The sequence below is a fragment of the Hemitrygon akajei genome, chromosome 24 (assembly GCF_048418815.1).
Source record: "Hemitrygon akajei chromosome 24, sHemAka1.3, whole genome shotgun sequence".
NCBI lineage: Eukaryota > Metazoa > Chordata > Chondrichthyes > Myliobatiformes > Dasyatidae > Hemitrygon > Hemitrygon akajei.
This window is the reverse complement of record NC_133147.1, coordinates 5,112,191-5,126,608: the sequence shown is the minus strand read 5'-3', so window position 1 is coordinate 5,126,608 and position 14,418 is coordinate 5,112,191. Positions and strand designations below refer to the sequence as shown.

General features: G+C 45.5%; 1 protein-coding gene across 1 annotated transcript in view; it reads right to left on the bottom strand.

Annotated features, from left to right (window-relative positions):
- LOC140715546 (E3 ubiquitin-protein ligase HUWE1-like) overlaps window positions 1-14,418 on the bottom strand; it is a 95,268-nt gene that overhangs the window by 40,210 nt on the left and 40,640 nt on the right. Inside the window, exons 14-17 of the mRNA XM_073027901.1 lie at window positions 10,600-10,843; window positions 9,164-9,282; window positions 5,152-5,390; window positions 1,088-1,376 (exon numbers count right to left, since the gene is read on the bottom strand). Of these exons, the coding sequence (XP_072884002.1) occupies window positions 1,088-1,376; window positions 5,152-5,390; window positions 9,164-9,282; window positions 10,600-10,843 (891 nt within the window). The remainder of the gene's footprint in view (window positions 1-1,087; window positions 1,377-5,151; window positions 5,391-9,163; window positions 9,283-10,599; window positions 10,844-14,418) is intronic.

Sequence of the window (14,418 nt, the reverse complement as noted above, 5' to 3'; positions counted from 1 at the left end):
TGGTTCATTGCGTACAGTCAAATTATCTGTACTGTCTCTGAGTGGTCAGCTCTGGAATGGTACAGGTTAGAGTTAAGAGCAGTGTGGGGATACACACACACAGACAAATACTGGAGGAACTCAACAAATCAGGCAGATTATCCTCTCCATAGACGCTGGCAGTCTTACTGGCTTACTCCAGCTGTGTGCAAGAGACCGCACGTGTTTGTGTGTGTCGTTTAAGACTTGCAGCATCTACAGAATCGCTTGTGCATATCACTATAGGATCTGTGTGAACAGATGATGTTCTCCCACGTTCCAATAACCTGTAGGTTGGTAGGTCATCTGGCTAGCGGATTATTGCCCCTCGTGGGTGCACCACTGGCACTTCCCAGGCAAGACGTCGATGCCAACGCTGGGAGAACCGCTTGCAGGGAAAGCCAGGCAAAAGGAATGGCACTGCTCAGAGACTGCACAGACACAATGGTCTGAATGGCCCCAACATACAGCCAACACGGCAGCATAGTGGCTAGTGTAACTCTACTACCGCAGGAGCGACCTGGGTTCAAGCCCTCTCACTGTCTATAAGGAGTTAGTAGGTTCTCCGTGTGACCACGTGGGTTTTCTCTGGGTGCTCCAGTTTCCTCCCACATCCCAAAGGCGTAATGGCTGGTCAGTTAATTGGTCCTATGGCATGTTGTGTTGGGCCAGAAGAGCTTGTTACTGTGCTGTATCTCTAGTTAAAGATAACTTCACAAGAAAATTCTCTGTCCTGACAGTGGAACACCAGCTGTGAACAAGCAGAACAGTTCGGCAAGTGGAAGCAGCCAATACCAGTGAATTTGTGATAGAGGCTCTACCCTCAGGTCGGTTTAGTATGGGGTGAAAACATGAATTGTGGCCACAGGACCCTAGATACAGGGAAGGGCTGCAAAGTGAGTGGGCTGCTGTGACACAAGGAGGGGTAGAGGGGTGATGTGAATGGGGAGGGGGCGATCTGTGACAGGGCACTCTGAGATGCGAGCGGGGGCTACCTGTGTTTTGTAGAGTGGCAGAGGACAGCGGAGTGTGTAGATCCGTGACACGAGGAAGGGCCATAGTGTGATACCTGTGCTCCGTAGGATGGCTGAGAGCGCTGAAGAGCTGCTATGGCTGAACAGGCGCTCGTGCATCAGTTGCCTTTGCCGGGCTTCCTGTTCCCGGCGCAGTGCCTGGGCCTCAGCCGCAATGTCGGGTGGCATCACCGCCAGCACGCTGTCCTCCATATCCTCCAGCACGCTCCGCCGCAGGTCAGAAGGCAGGGTCTGGATGAAGGTTACCGGGTCCATGGGGGTGTCAGGGTTGGCTGCCTGCGCGAGCTCCCTCCGCTGTTGCTCCACCCTCTGCTGTGCCAGGACCTGCCAACATACACACACACAAACACACAGAGCAGTCATCAAACCTCAGCCAGATCACCACTGTTCAATCAGAATCGGAATTGCGTTTATTATCACTGACATATGTCGTGAAATTTGTTGTTCTGAGGCAACAGTACAGTGTTAGATGTAAAGAATATTGTAAGTTGGAAGGACCTTTCACATTGGTTAGTGTGTTGCCTTTATGGCATTTGTTTAGTTTATAATATTTTCGCTTTAGTAATTCGTTTGTTAGCATTTTCTAGTTAAAGTTAGGATTGTTTAAAGTAAATTCGTTGTCTGTGATATATCGCGGCATGCGATGATGTTACATCTGGTTTCGCCGCGTCTTGTGGGAAAATACCGGTTTGGAGAAATGGGAAGGAGGGGGCTCACACGTGCAGAATCAGCACAAGAAAAGTTTTCTTTCTACGCACTAGAAACATAGTGAAGCAACGCCGTAAGTTCATGAGATAATCAATATGTTGAATTAAAATGTTAACGCTGATTCTGTTAAAAGTAATGACGGTTGATAAGGTTTATGTTTTCGTTAGTTAAAGAGTTGCGGATAGTTTGTGTTGAAGTGTATTTAAAGCAGTCAACAGCGTAGGTAGATTCTGACTGTATGCTGCATTTTAATGTAATGTAGTTGTTGTAGTTTACTTTTGCAAGTATTTACAATGTAAATGTGATATCAAGAAGGAGACAAATACTGTACAAATTTTCTATTGTTTTATCAACAGTTTTCACCATATGTTAATGTGGAAGAGTGAACAGTAAACGGTTAATCTTACTGTGATCCTGTTTTCATTGACTACGGTTTACCTTGGTGTTTAGTTCAGAGTTCTCTTACACCTGAGCGAGAACATTATAGCTAGCATAACACAATTATAATGCCAGCAACTCGGCTCATTCACACCACAGTCTGTAAGGAGTTTGTACGTTCTCCCATGACTGCTTGAGTTTCTCCGGGTGCTCTGGTTTTCTTCCACATCCAAATATGTATGGTCAGTGGGTTAATTGGTCACATGGGTGTAACTGGGCGATGCGGGCTCATTGGATCAGAAGGGCCTGTAACTGTGGATGTAACTCTAAATAAATGTCATGAAATCGGTTGCTTTGTAGCAGCAATACAGTGCAACACACAAAAATGATTGTAAGTTGGAAGGACCTTTCATGTTGAAGAATGCTTTGAGGACACTTTGAGCAACGGATCAGGAGGGTCCCAGAGATATGGCTACTTCAATGGGGGAGCAGAACAAGGGGATGGTGGAAGGGCAGAGAAGATAGAGGGAACTCCTCCTAACTCAGTGCTTTGCCTCCTTTCAGTGACCATCCCTGCTGCCTTGCAGCTCCAGTGACCCAGATTCACTGCGTATGGGTGTCTGTGTGTTTTCTTTCCTTTGGATACAACTATTTTACAACTCAACAGTGTTGGAAAAAAATAAATAGAACTCGAGGTCATAAGCTTGGTGGGAATGGGGTGCTGTGAGTGTGGAACAAGCTGCCAGTGGAGGTGGTGTATGAAGGTTTGCTTTTACATTTGCTAAGGCCGGATAGGTACATGGATGAGAGGTATGGAGGCCTCTGGTGTAGGTGCGGGTCATTGGGACTAGGCAGAAGACCAGGTTGCTCGGACTAGACAGCATGAAGGGCCTGTTTCTGTGCTATAGGACTATGTCTCTGAAAAGAGGAACATCAAGGTAGTGTTCATGGGTTTAGAAATCTGATGGTAGAAGGAAAGAAGCTGTTTCTAAAACATTGAATGTGCATCTTCAGACTCCCGTACCTCTTTCCTAATGGTGGTAATGAGAGAAGGCCATGCCCAGATTGTGAGAGTTCTTAACGATGAAAATCGCCTTCTTGAGGCAGCACCTTTAGAAGATGACCCCGATGGTGGGGAGGGCTGTGCCCGTGCTGAAGCCAGCTGAGTCACAGTTCTCTGGTTGCCACACTGCAAAGGGGAAGTGAACCCCACAGAAAGACGAACAGATGGGCTGTGCCATCTCTTTAGAAGAAAAGCAGCTGAGGGGTGAGCAAAGAGATCTTTAAAAATTAGGAAGGGCTTGGAGAGATTGGACATAGGAGCGAGTGCGTAGGATTGAAAGAGGCTGTAGACTCAGCCACTTCACCACCATTGAGAATAGATTCAAGAGATGATGCCTTAAAAAGGTGACATCTGTCATTAAGGATTCATCCAGTTCATGCCTTCTGGTTACTACTATCAGGGAGAAGACAGAGAAATTTAAAGACCAACACTCAATGACTCAGAACAGCTTGTACCTCTCCGCCATCAGATTTCATGGGTTCATGGACAGTCATCTCACTGTTTTTGTAATGTACAGTAATTTTAATGTCCTACATTGTACTCCTGCTGCTGTGAAACAACAAATTTCACAAGACAGTGACCTGGGGAGAGCACAGCGTCTTTCCCCACCACCGTATGGAACGGACGAATGCCCCTCTCTACTGTGGTCATATTGCTGGGACACTCCCCAGTGAGCCCCATTATAAACAAGGGAAAAATGCTGAAAGCAGATGGTTGTTAATGCAGCCCAGTCCATCATTAAAAGCAGCCCTCCCCCCACTTCCAGCTGCCAACATAATCAAAGACCCATCTTTTCACCTCTTCCCTCGAGTAGACGACATAAAACCGTTCTGTGCACATGCCACCAGACATAAAGAACAGCTTCGACCCTGCTGTTATCAGACTCTCGAACATACCTCGCGTACGCTAACAGATTAACTCTGCCAATCACGCTCATCGTGGCCCTTGCCCTCTGTCAGCCTGCATTGCACTTTCTCGGCAACTGCAACACACACAAAATACTGGAGGAACTCAGCATTTACCGAACAACATATATGGGAAAAAAAAGTATAGTCGACATTTCGGCCCGAAACAACGGCTATACTTTTATGCCCCATAGATGCTGCCTGGCCTGCTGAGTTCCTCCAGCATTTTGTGTGCGTTGCTTGGATTTCCAGCATCTGTAGATTTTCTCATTTGTGACAAGATACTCTGCATCCTATTTACCTTTTTGAAATCTTGATGTACTTAAGATGTCTGGACATCTGTCTGAATGGCGTGTAGATAAAAGACACTGCACCCTGGTACGCGTGACTATTACAGAACAAAGGTACAGGAACAGGCCTTTCAGCCCACACTGTTGTGCCTAACAAATAAAACTAGTAATTAAATGCCTAACTGATCCCTCCATTCCATGAACGTCCATGTGCCTATCTAAGAACCCCCTGAACACGTGTATCCTATCTAGGTCCACCACCAACCCTAGCAGTATGTTACAGGCACCTATCACTCTCTGCCTAAGAAAACTTGTCTTGCACATCTCCTTTAAACTCACCTTCTCTGGGATTAGACATTCTTGCTCTAGTGGAAAAAAAGAGATACTGAACGTCCATACCTCTCATAATGTCATATATGATCAGGTCTGCCCTAAGCCTCTGGTGCTCCAGAGAAAAGCAACCCAGACACAAAATGCTGAAGGAACTCAGCAGGTCAGGCAGCATCTATGGAGAAGAATAAACAGTTGCTGATTCAGGCCGAGACCCTTCATCAGGACTTGGCCTGAAGCACTGACCATTTATTTCCTTCCACTGATGTGGTCTGACCTGCTGAGTTCCTCTGGCATGCTGTGTGTTACTTTGGATTTCCAGCATCAGATCTGTGTTGAAGCTTCTCCTTCTAGATCACGCTCTCTAATCCAGGCAGCAACCTGGTGAACTTCCCCATGCAACAAACCAAATCAGCGGTTCCTACCTCCTCTTGTATAGCCGGTGGAAGGGCAGCCAGGAACTCAGGGCTAACTTCGGTGACACCCTGGTTGCCCACCAGGGTGGCAGCGGCAGCAGCTGCAGCGGCTGCGGCCGTGGCCGCGACGGTGGCTGCTGCACGGTTGGGGGGCCTTATCCCCAGCTGGTTCTGCAGCACCTCACGGCGGATGTCCTCAGGTAGGGCGGCAAGGAAGGATGGATCCACACCCTCAGGGAGGCTGATTCCTGTGCCAGGACAAAGACATGAGGTGGTATGTTTGAGAACATCTCACACATGACTGCGTGATTCTGGAACCCTCCGAACAGCACAGGAACAGACCCCATAGAAGTTCATAAGATTTAAATAGAGTCATAGAATCAGTCAGCATGAAACAGGCCCTTTGTTCCAACTGGTCAAAACAAACTAGGTTGCCCTTCCAAGTTTATCCCATAGAGACCTTTCTCCCAGGATTGAATTAACCACAAGAAACTATATTGCGGACACAGCTCAGCACATCAAAGTCCTCACCAATCCCCAGACACTCTCTCTCCTCCCTCTCATATCAGGCAGAAGATACAAAAGTCTGAAAGCATATAACACCAAGCTCAAGAATAGCTTCTACCCCGCTGTTATGAGACTCTTAAACGGACATCTTGTATGATAAGATGGACTCTTGGTCTCAATCTACCTCATTATCCCTTTGCACCTCTGATGTCTGAATTTACTCCCCATTTAGATAATAGTCAACAAGCAGCCAGCCAGAAAAGACCCACTTTATTCCCACTTGTTGCCTCCTGTCAGCCATTCCAGGGATCCATGCCAGTATCTTCCCTGTAAAGCAATGGGATTTTATCTTGTTAAACAACCTCATGTGTGGTACCTTATTAAATGCCTTCTGAAAATCTAAGTAAATGACGTCCACTGTCTCTCCTTCATTCACCCTGCTTGTAACTTCCTCGAAGAACTCCAACAGATTTGTCAGGCTAGACTTCCCTTTACAGAAACATTGCTGACTTTTATTTACTTTATCATTAGTCTCCAAATACCCCAAAACCTCATCTTTAATAAAGGACTCCAATACTTTCCCAACCACAGAGGTTAGGCTAACTGGCCTATAATTTCCTTTCTTTTGCCTTCCTCCCTTCTTAAAGAGTGGAGTGACATTTGCAATCTACCAGACCTCTGGAACCATGCCAGAATCAAGTGAATCTTGGAAGATCATAACCAATGCATCTGTTCAGCAACCTCTTTCAGAACTCTGGGATGTAGTCCATCTGGTCCTGATGACTTAACCACCTTAAGCCTGCCTAGCACTATTTCCTTTATAATAGCAAAGGCACTCACTCCTGCTCCCTGACACTCATGGACCTCTAGCACACAGCTCTCGTCTTCCATGGTGAAGACTGATGCAAAGTACTTATTTAGTTCATCCACCATTTATTTGTCCCTCATTACTACCTCACCAGCATCATTTTCCAGTGGTCCAATATCGACTCTCAACTTTTAGCTCTTCACATAACTGAAAAAACTTTTAGCATCTTTTCCCTTCTTATGGCTTTGTTTTAGTTGCCTTTGTTGGATTTTAAAACCTTCCCAATCACTTTTGCAACATTATATGCCTTTTCCTTGGCTTTTATGCAGTCCTTACCTTCTCTTGCCAGCCATCATCCCTGCCGGTATCCCCCTCCAATCTACTTGGGCAAGCTCCTCTCTCATGCCTCTGTATTTCCCTTTATTCCATTGCGATACAAATACATAAGCTTCTCCCTCTCAAACTGTAGTATGAATTCAATCATATTATGATCACTGCCTCCTAAAGGTTCCTTTAGCTTAAGCTCCCTAATAAAATCTGAATTATACAACACCCAATCTAAGAAAGCCTTTCCCGTAGTAGGCTCAAACACAAGCTGCTCTAAAAAACCATCTCGTAGGCATTCAATTTCCTCTCTTGTGATCTGACACCAACCTGATTTTCCCAATCCTCTTGAATACTGAAGTCCCCCATCACAATTTTGACATCACCCTTATTACATGCCCTTTCCAGCTCCCTCTGCAACCTCAACCCTACATCTTGGCTACTATTTAGAGGCCTATATATGATTCCCATAATTTTTTTTTTTTACCTTTGCAGTTTCTTAATTCCACCCACAAAGATTCAACATTCTCTGACTCTATGTCACCTCTTTCTAAAAGATATAATTCCATCTCTTACCAACAGAGCTACACTGCCTATGCTTTCCTGCCTGTCCTTTTGATACAAAGTATATCCTTTGATATTAAGCTCCCAACTATGACCTTCTTTCAGCCACAACGTCATTCCGACTAATCTCTAATTGCGCCACAAATTCATCCACCAATTCCCAATGCTATTGTATTTAAATACAGCACCTTCAGTCCTGCATTCTTCACCTTTATGAGATTGCCACCCTTGAGGTCCCCATGTTGTTGGTAGCAATATGTACCACAGCTTCTGGCTGCTCACACTCCCTTTTCAGGATATTGTGGACGCATCCAGAAACATCACAGGCCCTCGCACCTGAGAGGCCAACTATCATCTGTGTTTCTTTTTCACACCCACAGAACTGCCTATCTGTCTCCCTAACTATAGAGTCTCCTATTACTGCTGCCTTCCCCTTTAGTTCCCTACCCTTCAGAGTCACAGGGCCAGACTCAGTGCCAGAGACATGGCCACCATTCCTTCCCACAGGTAGGTCGTTCCCCCAACACTACTCAAGATGAAGTACTTATTGTTCAGGGGGATGGCCACAGGGGTGCTCTCCAATACCTGACATTTTCCCTTCTCTCTCTTGACAGTCACCCTTTTATCTGTCTCCTGTAGGCTTGATGGGCTAAATAGACTAACTCTGTTTCTACATCTGATGGCACAACCACAATGACTACGATTTAGCAACACCATGATCACTGACCATTTTGCACTAAATGGATTTCTTTTTGGTAGGATCAAGTAGGGTAGGACTTGCACAATGAAAGTAGGGCACAAAGGGGTGTGGTAGAACAAAGTAATCTGGTAATACGGGTCCATAATTCATTGACAGTGGCAGCACAGATAGACAGGGTCATAAAGAAAGATTTTGGCACATTAGCCTTCATATATTGAAGTTGTGTAAGACGTTGATGAGACCTAACTTGGAGTGTTGTGTGCAGTTTTGGTCATCCACCTACAGAAAATATGTAAATGGTTGAAAAAGTACAGAATAAATTTACAAGTGTGCTGCCAGGACTGGAGGACCTGAGTTATGAGGACAAAATGAATAGGTAAGGACTTGATTCCTTGGAATGTAGAGGATTGAGGAGAGATTTATGAGGGGTATAGATTGGGTAAATACAAGCAGGATTTTTCCACTGAGGTTGAGTGGGACTACAACTAGAGGCCATGGGTTCTAGATCAAACATTTAAGAGGAACATGAGGGGAAACTTCTTCACGCGGAGTTTGTGAGCGTGTGGAAGGAACTGCCAGTGCAAGTGGTGTATGTGAGCTTTATTTCAATGTTTAAGAGATAGGTACATGGATGGGAGGGGTATGGAAGCTACCGTCCCAATGTAGGTTGGTGGGAGTAGGCAGTTTAGATGGCCTAAGGACCTGTTTCTGTGCAGTACTCTTCTTTGACTCTATATAAAACTCGACTCGCATTCTGGTAAAATAGCAAGTTTAATTTATGTTTTCTTGAGAATGCTGCTTACATGATAATATGTGCTGGTGATGTTGCTGCAAGTAAGCTTTTTAATTCACATGTGCTAAGTGTACTTGTGGGCTTGACAATAAACTTGACTCTGACAGAACTGTACACAACACTCCATATGTAGTTTAATGTTTTGACCAGTGCAACTTAATTGAAATCCACAGAAAACACACTCTACTGCAGAGAAAGCCATTGCACCCAGTCCCAGGGAGAAACCCTGCCAATAAAGAGTAACTGTGAAGCTGATCTCGAGACTCAAGTGTCAAAGTAGACCTCAGGATGTTACAACATGCAATTATAACAACATGTTGCATACCTGCAAGAGGGTCCTCATCGCTGTTAGAGGAAGGTGGCACATCGGAGGGCGCAGTCACCCCAGTGCCTGGCCCGTTGTCTCTGGCTGGCAAGGTCACGGAGGTGACGGAGGACGTCACACTGTCGGGGGTAGGAGAAACAAGAACAGAGACAGAACAGGGAGGTCAGCTTTGGTCTGCAGATATCCTTGAAGGTTCATCATTGACAACAGATACTGAATAATAATGGGATCTCCCATTTTGGTTACTTGGATTTTTTAAAAAGAATATACACTCAGTGGCCACTTTATTAGCTACAGGAGTAAAACCACCTGTGGTCAAATGCTGATGTAGCCCATCTTCTTCAAGTTTCAAGGTGTCTTCTGCACACCACTGCTGTAAGGCGTGGTTATTTGAGTTACTGTTACCTTCTAGGACCAATCTGGCCATTCTCCTCTAAGCTCTCTCATTAACAAGCTGTTTTCCCCCACAGAACTGCCACTCACTAGATTTTTTGTTTTTCATACCATTCTCCATGAACTCTAAGGACTGTGGGCATGAAAATCAGCAGTTTCTGAGATACTCAAACTACCCCATCTGGCACCAATCATTCTACGGTCGAAGTCACTTAGGTCACATTTCTTTCCCATTCTGACGTTTGGTCTGAACAAGAACTGAACCTCCTGATCAATGCTTTGATGCACTGAGTTGCTGCCACATGATTGGCTAATTAGATATTTGCATTCAAAAGCAGGGGTACAGATGTACCTAATAAAGTGGCCACTGTGTACACATTGGCATTTCACAACATTAGAAGTGCAGAATCATAAGGAAACCCATGGACTCCTTGCTTAATGGTTGTGAACCCCTGTACTAGAACGAAAAGTTGGGGAAACAAATCAGGAAATGACTTCCCAGGCACTGCACTGCAAAAGGATGGTCTGCATGACAAGCTTAACTCCCAGGGGACTGGGCCTGGGCAAGGAGGCTGCTTTGGATGATTGAGATTGTCCTTGGACCTGGCTTGGATGATGGGACTACGTGGAGATTAGTTACTGTCCTTGAATTAAGCCTGGATGAGAGGCTACCACTGTAGATTAGGGGCGTCTTTGGATCAGGCTAGGATTGAGAGGCTATGTGGAGATGAGGCACTATCCTCAGATGCCTGAGGATTGGCTATTTTCCATGAACCTGGCTTGGATGAGGAAGCTACGCTGGGCAATCCAGTACTGCCCCTGGATGGGGATGTCCTTAGACCTGGATTCCATCAGTAAGCTAACAACGGAGACTGGGGACTACCTTTGGATGCGGCTTGGATTGACGGGCTACCTTGGAGATTGGGGACACTGCTTGGTCCTGGTTTGGATGAGGATGCTACTCAGGGAGATCAAGCACTGTCCATTGCAGTGGAAATGCCCTCAACATGGCACCACACAAAAACTAACAGGTGTGTGCTCACCTCAGGTCTCCAGTGGCAGCTGGTTCCACTTGGGCTTGTGCTGTGGCCGCTGACTCAGAAGGCGGCTGCCTCTCCTCGGTGGCTGTCCTGCCCTGCTCGCCGGCCCCGGGGCCAAGGCCTTCCCCTGTCGCTTCCTCCAAGATACCGGACACCGGGCTGCTAGTGTCCATTGGCGAGCCCTCCAGCTGACTGCCCACAGTTACCAGGGCATCAGAACTCTCCACCCTCTCAGGGGACTGGGAGGCTGGTGAGAGAGAATCAGACTGATTATCATCGACATCGAGATAGACAGAACACTACAGCACAGTACAGGCCCTTCAGCTCACAATGTTGTGCTGACCTTTTAACCTACTCTAAGATCAATCTGACCCTTCCCTCCCACAGCCCTCCATTTTTCTATCTTTTTAATATGTGCCTGATAAAAAACTACGTTACAAAAAAAAACATAAAACATAAAAAATAAACAGTAAATAGTGAGGTAGTGTACATTGTTCATTCACAAATCTGATGGCAGAGAGGAAGAAGCTGTTCCTAAATCATTGAGAATGGATCTTCTCCCCGACAGTAGTAACGAGAAGCAGGTATGTCCTGGATGCTGAAGGTCCTTAATGGTGGATGTTACCTTCTTGAGGCATCACCTTTTGAAGACATCCTCAATAGCGGGAGGCTAGAGCCCATAATGGAGCTGGCTGAGTTTACAATTCTCTGGAAGCTTTTTCTAATCTTGCGCAGTGGCTCCTCCTTACTAGTCAGAATACTCTCCACAGTACATCTTGCGAAATTTGCTTAGACTTTGGTGATATATCAAGAAGAAGTGATTCATCCTGCATCATCCACTGCAAAGGCAGAAGCAAGAGCTATCTGCCCTTCACTATGATTATGGCTGTCCCATCCCAATCACATGACTGTATTGCACCCAAGTATCTGGACGACACAAAACTGAGTGGGAAAACAGATAGTGCAGAGGTTGATTCTGGAGGTGAGGGGATTAAGCTGAGGAGAGATCAAGCTTCTTGGAATTCAGAAGAATGAGAGGGGTTCCTGGTAACATAGTGGCATGTTCAAATACAGCGACCTCAATGGGGCCAACCAAATGTGCATTTGACTTTTTTATGAATGCAAGACAATGCAGGACATTAAGAAGTTCAAGTACTGCAGGTCCTCCCCATCTGCTGGCAGAGGAGCTAGACTTGGTGCGGACCATGTTACTGCCTGTCATAGAAAGGCATCAGAGTTGGTGTTGGAAGTGGTGTGTAGTTCAACAGTAAGTGATTGTCTTGGACGTTTCTCTTGCAATTGCAAGACCCTGTTGACATTGGTATTGGGAAAAAGTACTGCAAGTCCATTTCCCTTGCTTATTGGTTGCATGTCCTCAGTTGTAGTGGGCTTGCCTGTTGCAGCAGTCCAGGATAGGAGACGCTGGAGGTGGTGTAGTGCGGTGTCCATGCACAGTTGGGGCTGGCCCCCCTGTTGGTACTGCCCTCAGTGCTCACTTAGTGGAAGACATGCTGGATTGTGCGTGTGAGTGTAGGTGTGTGCACTCGCATAGGTTCATCTGTCAACTGCATGTTCTTGCCAATAACACCCATTTACAGGGCATGCCAGTCAGGGCCTTGGGGCTTTATATTTTTTTTGCGTGACTGCTATATATAACTTGTTGATCTCGGATCTTATAGAAACAAAATTATGAAAGATAGTCTCTACTGGTGAGTGAGACTAGAACCAGGGACAGTATCTCAAGATATGAGGGAATAGACTTAGGATGGAGATGTGGAGAAACTGATTTTCCCAGAGTAGTGAATCTGTGCTGTAGAGGATACATCATTAAATATATTTAAGACATAGTTAGATAGATTTTTGCAATGCAGGGGTATTAAGGGTTCTGGGGAATAGGTGGAGCTGAGTCCATGGCCAAATGAGCCATGATCTTATTGAATGGCAGAGCAGAGTGGACAGGCTGCTATGCTCTGTCTGATCCAACAATCCTCAATCCTGCCAACCTCTCAAGTATTTATCAATCATCACCCTCTCCACCCACTTTAAATGCTTCTGATAATTCAGCCTCCATACACCTGTTTGGGGAGGAGGGTTCCAGAGATTCATCACCTTCTGCAAGAAGAAATTTTAACGCACCTCACCCTTTTGATGACTACCCCCTACCTTTAACCTATGTCCCTCATCTGAGACACTCCCATTACTGGAAATGTATCAAAGTTGTACTGTACCAGATAGATTGCGAGAATGTGACAAGTGCACATGCAGCTGATTGACTGTGAGGCATATTGATCGGGCCTCCTACGTAAGGGGGATCTCTCTCTTTTGGTGTGGACATGTCTACAGTTCATGACTCTCCCACTAAGTCGCCCGGTGCGTATGTGACAAGAATCAGTAAAATCATTCAAACCTACAGCTCCACTGTCAGTCTTGCTTCGAGCATTTGCCGTGTCCCTTCAGGATCTTGTACATTTGAAGGGGGGGGGGAGAGTGTACACAGTTGAGCACTAACATACAGAGGGATCTTGGGCTCCAGGTCCATAGCTCACTGACAGTGGCTGATTGGGTAGTGAATGGAGAACGATACAGCACAGTATGGGCCTTTCGACCCACAATGTTGTGCTGATCACTTAACTTACTCCATGCTGTACAGCATGCTTGCCTTCATTAGTCAAGAGTCAGGAACTCACGTCGCATCATGTTTAAGCAGCATGTAGAGAACTACACGTCCTATAAAACGTATTCACCTCCATTGGAAGTTTTCATGCTTTGTTTTACAATCTTGAATCACAGTGGATTTAATTTGACTTTTTTTCACACTGATCAACACCAGCTACAATGAGAGGATGTGCAAACACTGAGGTTGCTTCCTCTGAAACACTGGAGGCTGGGTGGTCCTGAATGAAGAGCATGACATAATGAGAGAGAGAGAGAGATAAGGTATATCAGAATCTTCTTCCCAAGTCAGAAATGTAGAAATGTCAAACACAATGGAAAATTTGGGGGTGGGGGGGGGGGGGGGGGGGAGGGAAGGAAAAGCTTAAAGGAGGCTTTCAGTATAAGTATTTTTTTCTTTTTCTCTTACACAAGAGTGGCGGATGTTTGCAATGGACTGCCAGGTTAATGGTGGAAGCAGATATAATTGTGGCATTTAAGAGGCTATACCCAGTAAAGTGTCCATCAAGTGTGTGTGTGTGTTCATTGTTTTTTGATGCTGTTGCCCATCCACTTCAAGATTTGAGTGTTGTGAATTTGGAGATGCTCTTCTGCACACCACCGCTGTAATGTGTGGTTATCTTGAGTTATTGTTGCCTTCCTGTCAGCTTGAACCTCTCTCATTAACAAGGCATTTTTACCAACAGAACTCTCACTCACTGGATGTTATTTTTTGTTTCTTGCACCATTCTCTCTAAACCCCAGAGACTGTTGTGCATGAAAATCCCAGGAGATCAGCAGTTTTGAGATACTCAAACCACCCCATCTGGCACCAACAATCATTCCATGGTCAAAGTCAGTTAGATCACATTTCTTCCCCATTCTGATGCTTGATTTAAACAACTGAACCTCTTGACCATGTTTTTATGCACTTCCACTGGCAGCTTGTCCAACACCCTCACCACCCTCTGAGTGAAGCTCTCTCTGACATTCGCCTTAAATATTTCACCTTTTACTCTGAAACAAAGACCTCCAGTTCTAGTCAAACTCACTGAAAAAGCTTACATTTACCCTATCTATACCCTTCACATATTGTATATCTCTATCAAATCTCTCCTCATTCTCCAAGGAATAAAATCCTAACCTATTCAACCTTTCCCTATAACTCAG